Source organism: Schistocerca gregaria, chromosome 5 (genome assembly GCF_023897955.1).
Source record: "Schistocerca gregaria isolate iqSchGreg1 chromosome 5, iqSchGreg1.2, whole genome shotgun sequence".
Classification (NCBI taxonomy): Eukaryota; Metazoa; Arthropoda; class Insecta; order Orthoptera; family Acrididae; genus Schistocerca; species Schistocerca gregaria.
This window is the reverse complement of record NC_064924.1, coordinates 635,560,222-635,583,350: the sequence shown is the minus strand read 5'-3', so window position 1 is coordinate 635,583,350 and position 23,129 is coordinate 635,560,222. Positions and strand designations below refer to the sequence as shown.

The 23,129-nt window shown below is 39.7% G+C and overlaps 1 protein-coding gene across 5 annotated transcripts in view; it reads right to left on the bottom strand.

Annotated features, from left to right (window-relative positions):
• LOC126272274 (protein madd-4-like) overlaps window positions 1-23,129 on the bottom strand; it is a 2,033,115-nt gene that overhangs the window by 130,841 nt on the left and 1,879,145 nt on the right. For all 5 annotated transcript variants that reach the window (XM_049975019.1, XM_049975021.1, XM_049975022.1 and 2 more), the window contains exons 16-18: window positions 22,863-22,990; window positions 14,663-14,797; window positions 12,408-12,553 (exon numbers count right to left, since the gene is read on the bottom strand). In XM_049975019.1, the coding sequence (XP_049830976.1) occupies window positions 12,408-12,553; window positions 14,663-14,797; window positions 22,863-22,990 (409 nt within the window). The remainder of the gene's footprint in view (window positions 1-12,407; window positions 12,554-14,662; window positions 14,798-22,862; window positions 22,991-23,129) is intronic.

The window sequence follows — 23,129 nt, the reverse complement described above, 5'->3', positions numbered from 1 at the left end:
CACCAAAGAATTTAAAATATTGTATTTGTTGATTTACCCCCATGCTCTGTTTCTAATGGTGTGTTGTGGCTTTGTTCAGCATAGAATTGCATGTTCTGTTTCTCGTTATCTAAGTTCAGGGACAGTTCATTTGCAAAGAACCAGTTATTAATGTCAAGTGAAAAATATTTTCATTTGCAAATATTTTATTTCCTCCATTAAGCTTGATTATAATACTTGCATCAACAAAGGGAACCACAGGTTGTCCATAGTTAAAGCTTCAAAACACTATAGAAAGAGAACCACTGGCTCAGAATAATGTCAAATCTGAGCAGAATATTACTGATGCTGGAAGAAATGTCATTGGGGGGGGGGGGGGGGGGGGGGAGAAGACCAACAGATGAAACTGTAAGTGTCATAATATGCACTTCATCAACAGACATGTGACACATGACCCTTTCTCAGTCCATGTCCAAGGTGCACAACATGACTGTCTAAATAAAGGATCGTGCACTACTGGTAAGACTCTTTTACAAAAATGGTGGTTGTGCACCATTAGCCCTGCAGAAGTTCTGGACACTCACTGGTGTGAAGAAAGACATTGGTCTGATGTCTGCTAACGATCTGGAGAAAATGATTACAACATTCAAAAAAAGATAAGTTCTTTTGAAGCACAATTTGGCAGAAGCAGGAAAGCAGTTGATGCAACATCTGTTGAAGATGTGGCCACAGAATTGCAGGAGGCATCAAGAAATGGTGTGCAAACATGTAGTGCATGGACATGGCATGGACATGCCTGCGAACTCAGTGCATAAAATCCTGTGAAACATCCTGCATTGCTATCCACCCATGTTAAGGAGTTACTGCCTGCTGACCTACCAGAAAGACAGACATTCACTCTGAATTCCTTGCTCACATGGAAGTGGACAATGAATGACCACGGAACAATTTGTGGACAGGCAAAGCCCATTACCATCTTCAAGGTAATGTCAATATATGTAGAACTGCAGAATATGGGCAATGGAAAATCTGCACACACATCAACTGATACCACTTCATTCTGCAAAGGAGACTGTGTGGTGCAGGCTGACAGCCTTGTTTGCCATAGGGCCATATTTTTTTCAAGGAGACGAGTCCTGTGTGTCTCGTTATCTGAACCGTCACTGGTAAATGCTATGAGGGTCTTTTGTGCACCACCATCATTGCAATCATTCAACAGTGTGGATGTGTGGGTAGGATCATTCTTATCCAAGATCCTCAGTGAAGTGGCTGCTGCAGAGACATTTTGGAAATACCCAACAGCCTGGCCATCCAGATCACCAAATCTTAATCCATGTGACTTGTGGCTGGGGATTATCTGAAGAATGTTGTGTTCCGTGCTCCAATTACAAATATAGCTGAACTGAAGACACACACTCACAGCACATTCTGAACTTGACACCCAAGACGTTCTGATCTGCTTTTGAACATGTTGGTTCTTGATTTCAACTTCTGGCAGAAAGCCGTGGTCAGCAAGTCTTGGCTCATGACAGTTAGAAGAAATGTCATTTTCCTTTTGTGCAGTTTTTGACTCCAAGACAATTAAACACTAATGCCATTTTCTTTTTATGTCGGTTTGGGCCCCACGATAATTAAAAACTGATGTCATTTTCCTTTTTATATGATTTTTGACCTCAGGACAGTTAAAAAGCCATTCTTGTCATCCAATCTGGTATGACTTCACTGTAGTGGATGGACTTAGCTAACTGACAGTGCCACAACTGTTGACTGACAAACTTGGGCAGCCATGCACATTAAACAGTACAGTTGGTGTAACATGCTGCTCAAACCATTGCTGTTGTATTGGGATTCATCTGTTATTTGTAGCCAATCCCATTTATGTTAAGACTCTTACACCCACATCCACTGGTAAAATTTTCATTATTTTTTTTTTTAAATTCCATGATGCTTACCCCTGTTTCAATAATATGCTGTTCAAATTTGACATCATTCTGAGCAGTGGTTCTCTTTCTACAGTGTTCTGAAACTGGAACTTTAATGTAATTCTTCATGCTTTCCCAGCGATCTGTTGACATCTTGGATATTCAGGAATCCAGCCGGATGTTCGCGTCGTTCTCGCACGATGTTCGCGTCGTTCTCGCACGATATTTCAACAGCATGCCTCGCTGTCTTCTTCAGGTGTTACCTGAGACTGGTCCTTGGGTTGATCAAGTCCAGTATTTATGCCTGGGAAAAGCTGGGCGTTCCCTAATCGGTCCGCGCTGGGTCGAGTGTTCCATCTGTGGTCCGTGCCCACCAGACTTGGCTTCAACAGACCCCTCCAGTCACAGATGTTCCGACTGCCTGCCTGAACAAGTCATCAAGAAGCTGCGTCCCAAAGTGCCAGCACCATCTAGACTTTATGGACTCCCCAAGGTTCATAAGGATGGGGTTCCACTGCGACCTATTGTCAGCAATATTGGCGCAGAAACTTACCCTACTGCAAAATACCTGAAGATGATGTTGACACCACATGTGGGTAAATGTGCACATCACATCCGGAAATCAGAGGATTTCCTGCAACAACTGGGCCAGCAACACATCACAGAACAGACATCATGGTTAGTTTCGATGTGGTGTCTCTCTTCACATGGGTACCACTGAAGGTGCACTTGAGGTTATTGAAGAGAAGTTCGATGGGGCTCTCCTAGACCTATTCAGGCATGTACTCACCTCAACGTACTTCCTATATGGGGGTCAATTTTATGAACAAACAGAAGGGATGGCGATGGCCAGCCCTCTATCACAAGTGGTGGCAAACCTATTTATGGAAAGGTTTGAAGAGGAGGCACTCTCATCAGCCACATATCAGCCCAAGTGCTTTTTTTAGTATGTGGATGATACCTTTGTCACCTGGCCCCATGGTAGAGAGAAGTTAGATGAGTTCCTGCTACATCTGAACTCTTGCCATCCGAACATTCAGATCACAATGGAAATGGAGAAGGATGGACTACTTCCGTTCTTGGATGTTCTGGTGAAGAGAAAGGCAGGTGGCACATTTGGACACAGTGTGTACTGCAAACCTATGCACACTGACTTATACCTACAAGCCAGCAGTTGCCACCATCAGGCACAGAAGAATGGAGTGCTCAAAACACTGGTCCACAGAGCACAAACTGTGACACATCCTGATAGTCTGGCCACAGAAATAGAACACTTACAATCAGTGTTCAGCAGGAATGGTTACTCCTCTAGAGATATCCAGAAGGCACTTCAACCTGCCAACCGGCTAAAGGATCCAGAAGAGGAACCAGAAGAGGCAAAGAAGATGGCATACCTGCCATATGCCGGACCTATCTCTGCCAAGATCAGCAGGATTCTCCAGAAATATGACATCAAGAGCATATTTTGCCCACCCACCAAAATTGGGGCTATGCTGGGGAATGTAAAAGATGACCTGGGGCTACGCAAGCCAGGTATTTACAACATACCATGCCAGTGTGGGATGTCATACATTGGCCAGACCACCAGAACTGTGAACACCAGGTGTAAAGAACACCAAAGACATACCAGACTCAGGCAGGCAACTAAATCAGCCATAGCAGAGCATTGTCTGGAACTTGGTCATTCAATGGATTACAATGACACCAAGATTGTGACACAGACCTCAAGATTTTGGGACAGTGTCATTAAAGAAGCCATTGAGATTAAGGTCACAGACAATCTAATCAACCATGACTCGGGATACCAAATCAGCACTGCCTGGAATCCAGCGCTTGAGCTTGTGAAAACTCAACTCAGGACACTCCGGGATTCTACAAGAAATAGAAGTGGAGACCGAGAGAACAGCCGTGAGACAAGGTGTCGGACATTGGAGACCAGATCTGACACACCCCAGATCATGTCATCAGAAGACGGCCAGGCCGGGAGTGGACGGCGGAGAGAACACCGGTGACCAGAGAGAGACAATGTAGCCGCATCTGGCGTGCGCAGACCTCAGACGGAACACACAACATGGCGCAGACCGATTAGGGAGCGTCCAGCACGAAACAGAAGTGGAAATCATAGTACAGTCAGGAGATAGTGTAGCCAACATCTCAGACTGGGCATGACACACCTCAGATGATAACCACATCCGTTGAGGACGGCCAGAACGGGCGCCGACAACAGTAGGAACATCTGCGACTGGAGGGGTCCGTTGAAGCCAAGTCTGGCGGGCGCGGACCACAGATGGAACACTCGACCCAGCGCGGACCAATTAGGGAATGCCCAGCTTTTCCCAGGCATAAATACTGGACTCGATCAACCCAAGGACTAGTCTCAGGTAGCAGCTGAAGAAGACAGCGAGGCATGCTATTGAAATATTGTGCGAGAACGACACAAACATTCGGCTGGATTCCCGAATATCCAAGATGGAATTTCAATTGGGTACACCCTGTATTTTGGTTCCTTGAATATAAGATGGAAGATATTTATATGTAAAAAGAACAAAGGAAGACCCTATACTGATCCCTATAGTACAATTAGAATGATTATTCCCCATTCTGTATACATACTCTGCAAAACACTGTGAGGTGCATTTTGAACATGCTATGTCATTGAGTACACCCGAGGTTTCTTAATGCAACACTCTGTAGCCTTTCAGTTACGCAGTATGAAAACCAGTTACTACAAGATTTCTATTATTATAATATTTGGGTTTCTCTAAGAGAATATAGTGAACTACAAGAGCTTTTTACAAGTCACATTACATATCAGTTGGCAAATTTTTTTTATTTCAATTTAGTATAAGACCATGTTCTTTGGAGAAGACCTCCTGAATTCCAAAATGGGAATGACTAATTATCTTATTGCAAGAGAGATGTATTGCAGTTCTTTGGTACATAATCTCTTCCAGTATGTTTTAGAAAGAGATAAATGGTGAGTTTACTTGGTAATTATTAATATGTGTCTTACTACCTTTCTTGCAATAGCTCTGGCAACAGAATATTTTATATCCCCTGCTGCGTATATGACTTAATACACTGTATACATCTGATGAGCCAAGACATTACGACTGCTGCTCGCTGTGAGCTTGTATGCTGCCTGGTGACCCTGTGGGCGGATGACTCAATAGGGGAGTATATAAGCTGTGCAGAGAATGAATGGGGAATCATTCTAGCAATGACATGGGCCACAAATGCGGAAACACAATGACATAAGAGACTTTGAGAAAGCCCAGGTTGTTACAGTGCAGAGTCTGGGAACAAGCCTCTCAAGACACTGAAGCTGGTGGCTGTTCAGTATCTAAGCAAAGTGGCTGAAGAACTGTGAAACCATGAGAAGCAAACAAGGTGTTGGATATCTATGTCTCATCATGAAACATGGAGGTCAGAGCTTCCCTGCTCTGTAAAATAGGATAGCTGGCAATCTGTGGCAGATCTGATTACAGAGTACAGTGCTGGTGTACAAGTGTGTCAGAGCACAGTGTACATTGACAAATATGGGGCTCTGACATTGTCAATTACAATTGCGATGGGCACAGGATTATTGAGACTAGGCCTTGGATTAATGGAAACATGTTGTTTGATCAGACAAATTTTATTCCTTGTTGCAGAAGGTTGATGGCTGTGTCCAAATATGCCATCAACCAGGTGTGCTGCTTGTGACATGCAACATGGCACAGCTGTACGTTAGTAGGGGTAGAACCATGCTACATACGGCATTCACCTGAGCTTCCATGAGACCTGTTGGTAGTATCTTAAGGCACCATGACAGTTACAGACAATCTGAACATTATTGCAGACCGCCTACATGTCTTCATGGTTGAGATCTTCTCTGATGGTGACGGCATCATCCAGAAGGATAACTGCAATGCCATAAGGCCAGAATTGTGCTACAATGGTTTTAGGGGAATTATAGTAAACTGATGTCTTGGCCACCAAATTCACCTGATCTGAACCAGATGGAACGCATCTGGAATACTATAGGGGTCAACTCCAAGCCCATAAACCACCAGCCCATAATTCAGGAGAATAGTGTGACCTGTACATAGACGTCTGGTGCTACATAGTTCCCGAAAACCACTTAGTAATATTGGTGTATTGCATTCCGAAGATCAACCAGAATGCTTCTAAGCAAGTGGTCTTAATGTTTAGGCTCATCAGCGTATATGAAGAACAGGGTTTTGGCAATTTACTTGATGTATTATCAACGGCAAGAAAGTTTGTGCTTTTAAGGGGGTTCTACATCTACACTGATACTCTGAAAATCACATTTAAGTGCCTGGCAGAGGGTTCATCGAACCACCTTCACAATTCTCTATCATTTCAATCTCGTTTAGTGTGCGGAAAGAATGAACACATATATCTTTCCATATGAGCTCTGATTTCCCTTATTTTAGTGTCAACAAAATATTTTCGCATTCAGAGGAGAAAGCTAGTGATTGGAATTTCGTGAGAAGATTCCGTCGCATCGAAAAATGCCTTTCTTTTAATTATGTCCAGCCCAAATCCTGTATCATTTCTGTGACACTCTCTCCCATATTTCACAATAATACAAAACATGCTGCTTTTCTTTGAACTTTTTCTATGTACTCTGTCAGTCCTATCTGGTAATGATCCCGTACTGTGCAACAGTATTCTAAAAGAGGACAGACAAGCGTAGTGTAGGCAGTCTCCTTAGTAGGCCTGTTACATTTTCTAAGTATCCTGCCAATAAAACACAGTCTTTGGTTAGCCTTCCCCACAACATTTTCTATGTGTGCCTTCCAATTTAAGATGTTCATAATTGTAATACCTAGGTATTTAGTTGAATTTACAGCTTTTAGATTAGACTGATTTATCGTGTAACCGAAGTTTAACGAGTTCCTTTTAGCACTCATGTGGATCACCTCAAACTTTTTGTTATTTAGGGTTAACTGCCACTTTTCGCACCATTAATAGCATGGAACAACTGTGTATGTAGCACTCATTATGGCATGTATTTGATGTGTTACCCCTTGACTGTTCATGTCTATAATCTGAACTACTTCCAGGGAGTGATTACTAAATAAGTTCATTATCTGAAGACAAGTTCATTATCTGACTGCTGTCATTTATGATTCAGCTTGTGGCAGTTCCACCTGCTTTTAATTCTTCATTGATTGTTTGTTCTCCTCGATGTTGATGTACTGCATTGCTACACTGGCTGAAAAATGGGTTGTGGATTCCGACACACACTATTGTAAATCATGTAGATGACAGGTGCACAGCTGCATTTCACAGTACTTTAATCTTCACTTTGCACAACCCCCAATATTACACAGTTATATGGCCAGCACAGTATTATTTAACCTCCGATAAGCCTCATTAATAGTTAGCAGGTGAAACTCCACACACTGCTACAATAGTTTACTGTTGAACATGTATGAGCAGTAAAAACTTAACCACAAAGTTCACAATTCTTGAAGAATAAACAGGTACATAGGGAGCAGTCACTGTCATTGGTTTTTACACATGGCCTTATTGTTTAACACTTATTTCACAGTTAAATTGAAGTTGTGGTTCTAACCAGCACAGGTTACTTGCTCGAAACTTGGCCGTGGACTGACTGCCTCGTAACCAAAAATCAAGCCCTTATATATCATGACAATAATAGGTACTGAAATTACGCATTGTTTAATGTTAAATTTACAGGAATTACAATTAAAACTTAACTCACTCAACTAACTGAATATATCAAAAAATTGCGTCTTATTAACCCTTTCTTCTACTAGGAGGTTTATGCTGAATTATTTGTTTAAATAACGAAATTAAAAATGTAAGTACACAAACAATACTTTGGACAAAACTGTTAATTACTTTGGAATCAATGAAGGGCTGGTTTTGCTAAAATGTTTTTGAATAGAGCTAAATAGATACTTTAAGATTACTAGTACTTTGTCTTCCAAATGTTTACAATTATTACAGAATTTATACTTGTTTACATGTCAACAATAGAATTTAAGTTAAGAAACAATCAGTTATTTCACCCTATAACAAATGATACTAACTAGGAATAGTCAAAATAAATTAGAAACTCAATTACATACATAAAACCAAGTACAAAACTAGATCCAGTGTTCTATCCTTTAAAACTGAGGGCCAGTCTTTCTCCATTATGAAAATGCAGATTATACTCATGTATGAGAAAGGCAATTAGCTAAACATGAAAAACTGAAGGAGACAGATGGCAAAACAAGAGGGGAATTAAAAATATCCCAGCTTGCTTCGTTACAATCTGTTTTATTTAATATCAAATTCCTAACATTTCTCAATTAATTTTGCAATTTCTTTTTTCAGATAACACAGTATTTCTTGTAATATGAAATCACTCCTACTTCACTGCCTGTTCCAACCATTTCATATAATTTTATGAAAAGGATAGATTGCTGCTCACCATATAGAGATGCTAAATCACACACAGGCACAACAAAATGACTGTTGTATATTTGAGTTTTCGGTCGAAAGGCCTTCTTCTAAAGTAGAAAACACACACTCATCCAAACAAGCACCACTCATGCACAGATGACCACTGTCTCTGACCACTGAGGCCTGAATGCATCGTAACTGTGCCTGACGGGAGCAGTAATTTGGTGTTGGTGGTGGGGGTAAGGAGAAGGCATGGGGAACAGGTGGGAGGTAGGAGGTTGGGGAGGAGGAAGATGTAGTGAAGCTTGTAGGGCCATACACGTAAGTTGTGAGAAAGGGCAGTGCTTCTAGGAGCAGCAAGGGGCCTGGTTGGGGTGAGGAGTGTGAGGTGGAGGTGGGGGTGGGGTGTGGGGAGCAGAAAGGTGGAAGGAGAGAAGAAAAGGACTAGTGGATGTGCTGGCAGAATGGGAGCAAGGAAGGAGACAAGTAAGTGAAGGACAGAGACTTGCAAGGCTGAGGGGACAGAGGTTATGAGAGAGTAGGATATATTGCAAGGAGAATACCCACCTGCACAATTGATAAAAGCTGGTGTTGGTAGGAAGGATCCAGATGGTGCAAGTTGTGAATCACACTGTGTTGGGCCTTCACTGGGGCCTTCATAAACAGAAATTCCACTCCCAACTTTGTACAGAAGCAGATCTCCTGTGCCTTGTCTCTCCAGTCACCTATCACCTCCCACATAGCCACCATCTGCCCACAAAGGTGCACTTCCCTTATGATTCAGTACCACCCAGGACTGGAGCACAAAATCACATTCTCTACCAGGGTTTTAACTACCTCTCATCCTGTGCTGAAATGAGGAGTATCTTACCCAATACTTTCTCACCCATCCCACTGTGATATACTGCTGCCCATCCCTACTCCAAATCCATTGCCTCATAGCTCATATCCCTGCAATAGACCTAGATCCAAGATCTGTCCCATACACCCTCCCACCACTACCTACTCTAGTCTGGTCACAGGCATCTCCTATCATAGGCAAGGCTACCTGTGAAAGTGCTCATGTGATCTACAAACGAAGCTGTAACAACTGTGCTGCTTTCTTCGTGGGCATGATGACTAATAAACAGCCCATCCGCATCAATGGCCACCAACAAACTGACCAAGAGACAATTAGATCACCGAGTTGCTGAACACACTGCCCAGCACAATACGCTTCTCTTCAATGACTGCTTCGCAGCCTGCGCCATCTGGATCCTTTCTAACAACACCTGCCTTTCTGAACTGCAGAGATGGGAACTCTCTCTGGAATATATCATATGTCCCCATAAATCTCCGGCCTCCACCTCCACTAGTCCCCATCTTCCACTTACCAGTCCCCTTGCTTGCCCCCACTGCAGCACAACACAGTCTTCTGTTCCACCAGTATACCCACTAGACCTTTTCCCCTTCTCTACTTCTCACCTTTGATGTTCCCCTCCTCCCCCCTCCAACCTCCCACCTGCACCTAGTAGCTCTTCCCTGCACCAACCAGGTCCCTGCACGGTCCCACAAGCAGCAATACACCTTCCACCGCCCCACCCTGCTATACCCCTCTTCTCGCCATGCCTCTTCCTTAATCACATCGTCCACACTGGATTGCCGCACCCATCAGGCACAGTTATATCCCAGTGTGGCCACAGCTGCCAGAGGTGAATGTGTGTGTGTTTTTTCTACTTCACAGGAACACTTTTTGGCCAAAAACTAAAATGTATAGCAGTCTTCTCATTGTGCCTGTCTGCGACTCCACATCTCTATATGGTGAGTAGCAATCTATCCTTTTCATAATATTGTAGTTATTCCATTCAGACCTTTCCATTGTTCAATTAAATTAGGAATTGGCATTTGTCATAGTACGCACATTTCCAGTCAGTTTGCTGTAAGGATGCCTTGAAACTTTCTGTTTTCTCTTAATTAATTATTATGACTGTTTTCCACAATATCACTTCAATGGAATCAGAAAATTACTACGTGTGATTAGATGCAGTTCATGTCACAGAAAGCAGTTGGTGTCACAATATATAATACATCTGGTAGAGCAATTTTCCCTGCTGCTCTTATTAAATTGTAGGGTGATGCAGTCCTACTTCCAGTCATTAGGTTTACTTTGTCTTTCCAAATTATGATTAAGTATCGATATAGCATTTTTTGGCAAATACTTCCGAGTCCTACCACACAGAAATGATCTAATGCAGCAGTCTTGCAGTTTTTCTGTTTAAATACTGCTGTTTCCACTTCCTACTGCTGTTTCCACTTCCAACTGGTTCGAATTGTCGTGAGCTATGTGAACAGAATTACATGATACATAGACAACATGAATGGATGATAAACTATCAAAGTACATTTCAAGCTCCTGTAATATTATCTGCTGTCATGTCACAATAATGAGAAGCTGGAGCATTTAGTAACTGAGTGTGATCTGATCTTTGGCATTTTAAAATACTGATCCAAAATAATAAGCTACTGAATACATCAAGACAAAATCCACAGTGATGATACTTACTGATGACAGCAAAGAGTCATTTTTACGACAAATATAAAGTAGAGAGTCAGTCAGTATTTGCATTATGTACTGGTGCAAATACATACTTGTATTATAAGTGTGAAAGTAACTCTGTTTGCTATGTTTTCATGACTAAACCACTGAACTGATTTTGATGAAATTTGATATGGAGATAGGTTGAACACTGTGGAAGAACATGGGCTACAAGGAGGGGGGATTTAGCCCTTAGCCCCTGAGAATGTGAAGTAGGGAATGGAACATCTTTTTCTACATCAGTGAACATAAAGAATATTAAAAAATTATTGACTTTGTTGTAGAGTGTACAGGTATGAAGCATACTTAGTTCAACAGCATGACACATAGGTGCAGAGTCCTGTCCATTCCCCTCTGCACCCACCACTTGGCAGCAATGCTACATGTACCACTTCAATGTGCACAGGATAATTAGGGCAGGGGCCCTGGGAACGGGAGGGGTGGTGGTACATCAGTAGCTATGCTTACCTGAACAAGTAGATATGTGAGGGCAGCTGATATTTATTTTTTTCCTTCATCAGTTTAATGCTATTTACTAATTTTAGAAAGTCTGCATTTTATTTTAGTGCCTAACTTAATTCCTTGAAACAGGCATCCATTCTGTAGTGGATAATAATACATATTTTGTAATTTTCAAATATTCATATTTAATTTAATTTAATTTATGGTCACAAATTAAACAACTGTGAAGCAAATGATTGTATTTTTTTTTCTTTCAGTCATTTTTGCTATGAATATTTTCAATGATTTTTTAAGCCAGCAAAGTTGTATTTCTTATAATTTTGCAAAACTCCTGATACATGGAGTAGCTGTTCAGATTTAGCCATTTCTATAGCAACCTTTTCTTTCTTTTCAATGTCAAAGATATTTTCAAACTTTTTAATTTCTAAAACAACCATTCCATCTTTTCAATTTTAAGTCTGGTAGTTGCATTATATTTTTGAGAACTATTCATATTTTTAAATATGTTATACATGACTGATGTATCCAGTTGTAATTCACCATCATTCATCATAACAAAAAACTACTAACATGTGAGCACAGCAGTGCATACAGCTAGTGTTAAACAAACTAAATGGTATGAACCATAAGTATCCATTAAATGGCTCTTCTTTCATACAGTATTTCTTTTATTAGCCTTTATAGTAACCCAAAGTCAGAAAGGAACAACACAAAGTAGTTTTTTTGTATGATGTCCAGATTGGTTAAAGCACAAGAAATCACTGAATTGTGTAATTTATAATACAATAACAGAAATTCATTCTGTCCTCATTTTTGTCTATTACAGTGATGCAATAGGCACGAGACACCAGCCTTCAACCAAGATATGAGTGTAGCAAAAGCAAAAGACATATGAATAACATGGTTTAAGGCAAATGAACTACAGATAAATTGGGGAGGGGACTGAAGATATGGTTCAGTTTAAATGCCCACAAACAGAACAATAAGTTCGTAAAACTTCTGGATGTCTATAAGTACTTCATGCTCATTTATTTACAAATTACCTTAACTCCTGGAGGCTCTGGTGATGAAAGGGAAGGCTGAAGAGTAGACGAACTTGATTGGGATGACCATGTTCGTCCTAGCTTCATTTGACCTTCTGGCTGGGTCTCATGGCTCAAGTCTTGTGAGAAAAGGTCCCGTCTTGCTCCTAGTTCAGTTAGAGAATCAGAATCAGAATCAGAATGTTTATTGTCCCATAACATACTCAGTTAAATCACAAGATATAATGGACAGGGAACTCATCAATATTGCAATTACAATTTATGTGTACTACAGAAAGAATAATTTATAATTTACAGAGACTGTGTGTAGCCTAACAACTGTATTACTGTAAAAAGAGAGAATAATTATTACAGTCATTTATTACACATAAAACTTCTAAGCTTAATTAACAAAACATTTCAGCCACTTTCTTTCTTTCTCAGATTGTCATATTATCATTAAAAAATTCTTCTAAGGAATAATAAAATTTCTGTACTAACAATTGTTGTAGTTTTTGCTTTAGTTGCCCCATCTCCATTCTCAGGATTTCTTTCTTTTTTAGGATGTTGTGAATTTTCATGCCCATGTACTCTGGGGTTGTGCAAACAGCTTTAATCTATGGGTGGGAAGCATGAAATTCTCCCTGTTCCTAGTACTGTATTTAGGTTTAAAGTTATTGTCTTTATTGTCTATGAATAACTTGGGGTTACTGTATACAAAGATAATCAGTTCATAAATGTACAAATATGGAGCACTTAATATTTTTAAAGTTCTTAACAGTGGATGACAAGATACTTTTGGTTTTGCATTAGACGTATTTCTAACAACTGATTTTTGTAATTTTACGATTCTAGTCATTCTGCCTGTGTCTCCCCAAAAAATAATACCATACCTCATAACTGATTCAAAATAGCTGTGGTAAACTATTTTTCTTTTCTCCATGCTAATTGAATAGGACAGAATCTTCATTGCAAATGTCAGGCTGTTTAATTTACTTGCTACATACTTTATGTGTGAAGACCAGGATAGATTTTAGTCCAAATGTATGCCTAAAAGTTTAACACAGTCCACTTCTTTCAGTTCTTGGTTTCTACAACTAATGTGGAATTCTTTTACCTTAGAGTTTTTAGTTCTAAACAGCAGCAAATGTGTTTTCCCAATATTCAGTTTTAGCCCATTTAGTTGGAACCAGTTTTCCAAACTGTCTTAATAGTTTTATGACAGTTGAAGGAATTTGTTTGGGGTCACTGCTTTCAACAAGGGCAGAAGTACCATCAGCGAATACAGCTGAGTGTGGATTTACGTTCAGGGGTAGATCATTTATATAGAGTAAAAACAAAATTGGACCCAGAATTGAGCCTTGTGGAATGCCTTGCGAACTAATCATTCATTCAGAAAAGGAATTTCCCTTACTTGATGGTATAACTGCACTTTGTTATCTGTTCATGAGGTATGACCTAAACCACTCTAATGCACAATCCCAAATTCCATATGTTTCCATTTTCTACAGGAGCAAGTGATGGTTTACACAATCAAGTGTTTTTGTGAGGTCACAGAATAATCCTGCAACTTTTCTTGACTTGTTTAGGGTGGAACTGATTTCGTTCACAAACTCATTAATGGCCTCTATTGCACTCTTGCCTTTTTGAAAGCCATATGGATTATCTGAAATTATGTTTGATTTCATTATAATTTTTTAATTTGTATTACCAACACTTTTTCAAATATTTTTGAAAAATCAGGAGAACAGAGATTGGGCAATAGTTCCCCATATCATCTCTTGAGCCTTTTTTAAACAAAGGTTTTACCTCTGCATACTTCAGGACATCTGGAAACTGGCCTACTTCGAGTGATTTCTTAATTATTAAGCAAAGAAGGTGAGCTATTACCCTGGAAGCTGCTTTAATTAATTTGCTAGGTATCCATCCCACCAAACAGAATTTTTGTTTTTTAGCTGTAATATAGTTTTCTTTACATCTTTAACTGACATTTTCTCATGTTTGTTAAAGTATTCTTCTGCCATATGCCTTAAACGTATTTTTTCTGCTTAAGCATGTACATTTACATCTGATTTAGATACATTTATAAACAAAAGTGTTGAATGACTCTGACATCTAAGCTGGATTTGTTACAATTTTACTCAACACCTTAATTTTGGAAATATCTTTGCTGTCAGCTCCAATCCCCAGTTGTGATTTTACGGTGTTATTTTAGTCATAGAATTATTCATGACAGAATGTGATATAAACTGATAGTGCATTTGCCACATAGTCACCTGTCATCTGTATGTTCTTGTCATTCATAGGCATCTGTTGCTGCAAACGATTATGTGAATGCCTTTCCAGTTCTTCTGAACTTGTCACTAGAGGCTGCTTTACAGAAAGGAAGAGATCTGCCCTCGATAATCCAGCTGAAATCACACAACAAATAAATATGACTGTTCACATACTGCTATGTGTAATTATAAAAACAAAAACAAAAGAACAGAAGACAGTTGATGTTGACATAACATTCAAATAAATTACTATTTTCACAGCTAGTTCTAATTTGTATTCCAAACTTAGGTTTCTATCAGCATCTTTAAAAATTGATACACAGCATAGTCTCCTCTCCTACAAGATAAAGATAAAATATTAATTAGAAACCAATTAGTACATAATCAAAAAATGGATAGCCCAGGATGAAACAAGAACAACATGCAAAGGTAAGATTGCTATTCACCACTTAGAGAATTTGTTGAATCACAGAGAGGCACAAAGAAAATGAATGGTAGAAATACTTCAACTTTTGGACAAAGGCCTTTTCCAGAAGTAGAATATTCATACACTTTCACATGCCAGCTCACAAAAACTAGCTGATTATAATTAAACTCCCCCCCCCATGAACTTTGCCGCTGGTGGGGAGGCTTGCGCACCTCAGCGATACAGATAGCCGTACCGTAGGTGCAACCACAACAGAGGGGTATCTGTTGAGAGGCCAGACAAATGTGTGGTTCCTGAAGAGGGGCAGCAGCCTTTTTAGTAGTTGTAGGGGTGACAGTCTGGATGATTGACTGATCTGGCCTTGTAACACTAATCAAAACGGCCTTGCTGTGCTGGTACTGTGAACGGCTGAAAGCAAGGGGAAACTACAGCCGTAATTTTTCCTGAGGGCATGCAGCTTTACTGTATGGATAAATGATGGTGGTGTCCTCTAGAGTAAAATATTCAAGAGGTAAAATAGTCCCCCATTCAGATCTCCGGGCAGGGACTACTCAGGAGGAAGTTGTTATCAGGAAAAAGAAAACTGGCGTTCTATGGATCAGAGTGTGGAATGTCAGATCCCTTAATCGGGCAGGAGGGTTTAGAAAATTTAAAAAGCGAAATGGATAGGTCGAAGTTAGATACAGTGGCAATTAGTGACGTTCCGTGGCAGGAGGAACAAGACTTCTGGTCAGGTGAATACAGAGTTATAAATACAAAAACAAATAGGGGTAATGCAGGAGTAGGTTTAATAATGAATTGGAAAATAGGAGTACGGGTAAGCTACTACAAACAGCATACTGACTGCATTATTGTGGCCAAGATAGACATGAAGCACATGCCTACTACAGTAGTACAAGTTTATATGTCACCTAGCTCCGCAGATGATGAAGAGATTGATGAAATGTATGATGAGATAAAAGAAATTATTCAGATACTGAAGGGAGATGAAAATTTAATAGTAATGGGTGACTCGAACTCGACAGTAGGAAAAGATACCGAAGGGAGAGGAAAATTTAATAGTAATGGGTGACTGGAACTCGACAGTAGGAAAAGATACTGAAGGGAGAGGAAAATTTAATAGTAATGGGTGAATGGAACTCGACAGTAGGAAAAGATACTGAAGGGAGAGGAAAATTTAATAGTAATGGGTGAATGGAATTCGACAGTAGGAAAAGGACGAAAGAAATACAGTAGAAGAAGAATGGGTAGCTTTGAGAGACAAAATAGTGAAGGTAGCAGAGGATCAAGTAGGTAAAAGGACAAGGGTTCATAGAAATCCTTGGGCAACAGAAGAGATATTGAATTTAATTGATGAAAGGAGAGAATACAAAAATGCAGTAGATGAAAGAGGCAAAAAGGAATACAAACGTCTCAAAAATGAAACCAACAGGAAATGCAAAATGGCTAAGCAGGGATGGCTAGAGGACAAATGTAAGGATGCAGAGGTGCATATCACTAAGGGGTACGATATTTACTGCCTACAGGAAAATTAAAGAGACCTTTGGAGAAAAGAGAATGACTTGCATGAATATCAAGAGCTCGGTTGGAAACCCAGTTCTAAGCAAAGAAGGGAAATCAGAAAGGTGGAATGAGTATGTAGAGGGTCTATACAAGGGCAATGTTCTTGAGGACAATATTATAGAAATGGAAGGGAATGTAGATGAAGATGAAATAGGAGGTATGATACTCCGTGAAGAGTTTGACAGAGCACTGAAAGACCTAAGTTAAAACAAGGCCCCGGGAGTAGACAACATTCCATTATTCCTACTGATAGCCTTGCGAGAGCCAGCCCCAACAAAACTCTACCATCTGGTGCGCAAGATGTATGAGACAGATGAAATACCCTCAGACTTCAACAAAAATTTAATAATTCCAATCTCAAAGAAAGCAGGTGTTGACAGATGTGAAAATTACCGAACTATCAGTTTAATAAGCCACAGCTGCAAAATACTAACACAAATTCTTTACAGACGAATGGAAAAACTGGTAGAAACCGACCTCGGGGAAGATCAGTTTGGATTCTATAGAAATATTGGAACACGTGAGGCATTACTAAGCCTACAACTTATCTTAGAAAATAGATTAAGGAAAGACAAATCTACATTTCTAGCATTTGTAGACTTAGAGAAAGCTTTTGACAATGTTGACTGGAATACTCTCTTTCAAATTCTGAAGGTGGCAGAGGTAAAATACAGGGAGTGAAAAGGTATTTACAATTTGTACAGAAACCAGATGGCAGTTATACGAGTCGAGGGGCATGAAAGGGAAGCAGTGGTTGGGAAGGGAGTGCAACAGGGTAGTAGCCTCTCCCCGATGTTATTCAATCTGTATTTTGAGCTAGCAGTAAAGGAAACAAAAGAAAAATTTGGAGTAGGAATTAAAATCCATGGAGAAGAAATAAAAACTTTTAGGTTCGCTGATGACATTGTAATTCTGCCAGAGACAGCAAAGGACCTGGAAGAGCAGCTGAATGGAATGGACTGTGTATTGAAAAGAGGATATAAGATGAGCATAAACAAAACCAAAATGAGGATAATGGAATGTACTCGAATTAAATCGGGCGATGGTGCCGGAATTAGATTAGGAAACGAGACACTTAAAGTAGTAAAGGAGTTTCGCTATTTGGGGAGCAAAATATTTGATGATAGTCGAAGTAGAGAGAATATAAAATTTAGACTGGCAATGGCCAAGAAAGTGTTTCTGAAGAAGAAAAAATTGTTAACATCGAGTACAGATTTAAGTGTCAGGAAGTCATTTCTGAAAGTATTTGTATGTAGTGTAGCCATGTATGGAAGTGAAACGTGGATGATAAATAGCTTAGACAAGAAGAGAATAGAAGCTTTCAAAATGTGGCACTACAGAAGAATGCTGAGGATTAGATGGGTAGATCACATAACTAATGAGGTATTGAATATAATTGGAGAGAAGAGAAATTTGTGGCACAACTTGACTAGAAGAAAGGATCGGCTGGTAGGGCATATTCTGAGGCATCAAGGGATCACCAATTTAGTATTAGGAGGCAGTGTGAAGGGTAAAAATCGTAGAGGGAGACCAAGAGATGAATACACTAAACAGGGTCAGAAGGATGTAGGTTGCAGTACACACTAGGAGATGAAGATTGCACAGGATAGAGTAGCATGGAGAGCTGCATCAAACCAGTCTCTGGACTGAAGAGCACAACAACAACAACATAATTATACTGACAGCATTCTGTGTGTTTCAGTATGGGCTGTATACACTGCAGGATGCTGAAACATCATAAGTATCTTCATTAACTGGTGCATTCGTAGGGTACACTGAAAAAACAATAGTTCAATTTTCTGCCACTATTTGAAAAGACGGCACTGTAAACAATCAGAACATAGTGTGGGTGCAGGAAAAGGGGATGAATAATCAAACACATATAAGTAAAAGTTCTGGCATATTTACAAGTTACAAGATGTGTTCAATATGATTTCCTGAATCAGCAAAATGCTGCATCTGTAATATGGTATAGTCGACAGCTGCTCACAGCATACTCGTTGTAATCAAAGTGATATGACATCTATGCTATCCTTAAAATCAGGAAGACTCTGGTTACATCCCTTACAGACATGATCTTTCTGATATCACCACAGTCATAAGTCAAATGTATTAGGTCAAGGGGATCTGGAATGCCACATATCTTGAAATTGCCTAGAGATGATGTGGTCATCACCAAAGTTTTCTCAAAGCAAATCTTTCACCTGCCAAGTGACATGTGGTGCCGCCCCATCTTGCATGGAAATAGTGGTGTGGACACAGTTGCATTCTAGCAAAGCTGGAATAATGTGTTGCACAAGGAGGTTCTCATAACATGCATATGTCTCTGTACACCTATCAGGCCAATGGGGTGTAATATCATCAAAAAAGGGAGTGAAAATGATGGAGCTTGTAAAACCACATTACACAGTCATTTAAGCTGAGTGCTGTGGATGTTTCTGCACAACATGTGGCTGAATAGACCCCTGCGCAGTCAACGCACCATGCAGAGTAAAATGGACTTCATCAATCCATGAAATATTCCCTGGCTATGTGTCACCCATATCCAGGTGTGCCGAAAAATGAAGGGTAAAGTCACAGCATTGTACCCTACCTTGGAGATTCAATTTGTCCACATTCTGAATCTTGTAGGGATACCAATGTAAAATACATTGCAAAATCTTTTGAATTGTTGACCAGGGGAGAGACAATTCTTGTGACACAGCTCAAGCACTGGCTGCAGAATTTGAGGCATATGCTGCACAATTGACTTTAGCAAAAGCAACTTCAACAATGACTGCTATGGCAAAAGGCTGCGCCCCCCCCCCCCCCCCCTCTCTCTGTTAAACTACCTAATTCAACCGTTTCTTCATATCTATTGTTCAAATTCTTTAGATCATTTTTTTAGATCTTTGCACTGTTTCTGTTGGTAATATTCCTGCACTGCAGTCCTACTATTGGTGCTGTTCTGCTAAAACAACTTTATCTGCAATGCAGAATCTTCCTTCTCAATAACCATTGCATTTTGTATGGAAAACTTCAAACTTCTTAATACTTTACTCCAACAATCACTTCATAAAAGAAATCAACATGTGTTGCCAAACTACAAAGAGCATACTGACATCAAAAAAGAAAATATTTCACATTCTGATTGCTTACAGTGCTATGTTTTTACCTGGTGACAGAAGTGACACTATTATTTTTTTCAACATATTCTGCAAGCACACTGATTAATAAACATACCTACAATGTTTCTGTGTCCTGTGACGCAAGAGGCATAACATTCATTAACATAATACCCGCAGCAAAGATGACATAAATCTACCAACCTTCTGACTGTCCAAAACAAGAGACAGTTTCCAGTGATCGCTGTGAGGATGTTCAACAAACTAGCTGTTGAATTGTGGACCTTGCCACTGGGCAACTTCAAGAAACAAATTGCTCAAGCCCTAAAACAATGCCCACTATACCCACTCCCACTATACTCGCTCTTTGACTGTGAGGAAACAGAATGGACACAGTGAACATGACACAGTCTATATGCACTGCCTGTATAATGTTTAGATGTTATTCTGTAATTCATTTATAAAGTTTAGACGTTATTCTGTAATTCATTACATTGTAAATCACTTGACTGTAACTTTGACACAGTCTGTCCAGTTGTGGCTGGTGAATGACAAAGACCTGGTACTAAATGGTAATAATAAATGGTATATGGCCTGCACTTCAGCACTCAGAACACTTTTGGCTTAATTATAATCACCCAGTACATGGTCACTGTCTCTGGGTCCTTAGTATCTGGAGACAGTGGCCACATGCGCGTGTGAGCTGTTGCTGCTGTATGAATGTGTGTGAGTTTTCTGCTTCTGGAGATGGGCTGCGTCTGATAGCATAAATATTTCTAGCATTCTCTTCATTGTGTCTGTTTGCAGCTCGATGCCTTCTCTATGTGTTGAGTAGCAGCTATCCTTTCCATATTGTTGTTATTCCGCCCTGGAGACTGTTAACAAATGTCCAGGCAAACAGAGTAGGTTCCCAGATATTTGATTGGTTTGAAGAAGTCTTGAGTAATAGAACCCAGTACACTGTTCTTGATCAAAAGTGTTCATGAGAGACAAGGTTATCATCAGGATTGCCCCAGGGAATACATAAGTGAGCTGACAGACAGGGTGAGCAGCAATCAGCAGCTGTTTGCTGATGATGCTGTGGTGTACAGGGCAGTGTGTCATTGAGTGACTGTAGCAGGATACAAGATGACTTAGACAGAATTTATAGTTGATGTGATGAATGGTAGCTTGCTCTAATTATACAAAAATGTAAGTTGATGTAGATGAGAAGAAAAAACAATCCTGTAACATACAAATATACCCTTAGAAGTGTGTTACTTGACACATTCATGTCTATTAAAATCTAGGCATAACACTGCAAAGCAATGTGAAATGAAGTGAGCATGTAAGAACAGTAGTAGGAGAGGCATGTGGTCAACTTCAGTTTATTGGGAGAATTTTAAGAAAGTGTAGCTCATCTATAAAGGAGACTGCATATAGAACATTAAAGTGACCTATCCTTGAGTACTGCTCCAGTGTCTGGGATACCCACCATGTCGGATTAGAGGAAGACTTCAAAGGCGTATTGCTACATTTGTAATCTGTATTACAGTTCTGCTTCATGAACTCAAATAGGAGTCCTGGAGGAAATGTGACTTTTTTTTTGGAAAGCACTAATGAGGACATTTAGAGAACCAGCGCTTGAAGCTGACAGTAGAACGATTCTACTGCTGCCAATTTACATTTACAGTAAGGACCATGAAGATAAAATAAGGGAAATTAGGGCTTATACAGAACTAGAATAGACATTTGTTTTTCCCCTGCACCATTTGCACCTAGTAGTGAAACAAGGTACACTTTGCCATACCTAACTGCTTCCCTTCCATACCACAAGCCAGTGCTGTTCCTCTTTGTCACTATTCTCTATTGCATTGCATTATTCATGTCTGTCCTTTCTTTCTCTACTTTCCAATACCTTATTCTCACCTCCAAAACTGCATACACTCTGAATTCTGAGTCACCCTGTATCAACAGTCTCATCTGCACCCAACACACAGCTATGCAACCACACAGATTGTGGTTGCACTATTTTGTGTCCCACGTTCTTCTCTCCACTATAGTTATTCCTGGATCTCCGAACTGATCACATTACCCCTAGTGAATTATGTGTTTTTTCCTGTGTCCTTCTGTGCCACACATACTTCATTGCACCTTCTGCCTATTTATTCCCCCCACCCTAACTCAAGCATGCACATTAATGCAGTAACTAAAATTTGACAATGATGCAATATTTATTAACAATATAAACTTGTAGAAGTGATTCATTGTACTGCAACCAGAATGTAAACATAATAGTTACAGTTTTCAGTATCACACAGAGATTTAAATTAGTTGCTCAGTCCAAGTATCGATATCGAAGAATGGTCAGCGATGCTTAGGCTTCACACCATGGCTGCAACTCAGCAGAGGGCACTGCTCCTAAGAGCTTGTCACTTGGGCCCATCCACTGACGCAAGAGTGTCTGTAAATAATGTGGCTTCATACTTGTCTGGTAATTCTTGCTATTCTCTGAACCCTTAAAAATTTGCCATTGATAACAGAGTGATTGATTTTGCCAGTGTTTATGTTTTCCAATACAGATCACTCTCTGGACTATTTGTGCAAGCCTACGATGATTTTCGCTACCCCCTGGCTAGAAATTCCCTTTGTGAACTTCACTGTCATTGACCACAGGAATTGCTTGTTTGTTCCATCAATCTCTGCATCACTGCCATTGTGAATGATCATAAACTGTGGTCTACCTATGCCAATTAGGGTAGAAAATAATACTTACAGAGTGCAGCAGTAGTAGCGTTGTGAGCATCATAAGATTCAAATAAGACTAACCACTGAGTAAAAATCTCTCCATTGTACATATTATGCATGTATGAGAGGTCTGACACATATTTTTAGTTTATGGTAAACATAAACAATATTTGTGACTCCAAATACATTTTTGTGGACAATGAATATGCTACCAGAATTCTGACTTTGTACCTACCAGAAATTTAACAAACTGTGAATTGTGATATGTTAAGAAAATATGAAAACATTACAAAAAATGCTCGCAAAACACGGGCAGAAAATAAATTTGACCATTTTGACATAGCAAAATAATAAAAGAGAACACAACAAAAATACTTACCAATACAACTATATTTTCCATTGTCTCTGAAATTTAAGTTCTGAATCCTCAATGCTCCTTTCTTTGTTATTTTAAATTTCTTTGAGTTTACTATCTGTGTATTATTTTTTTCCCATTGGATCTTCGTTCTGGAATAGGTGAGAATTTGTATTACATCTGCATTGGCAGAAAGGTCAAAGATAATGATCCAATATCTCTTAATACAGGGTGTCCCAAAACAACATATACCTTCTTTTAAACTGTATCTTTCTGTAATTAAAGCAGATA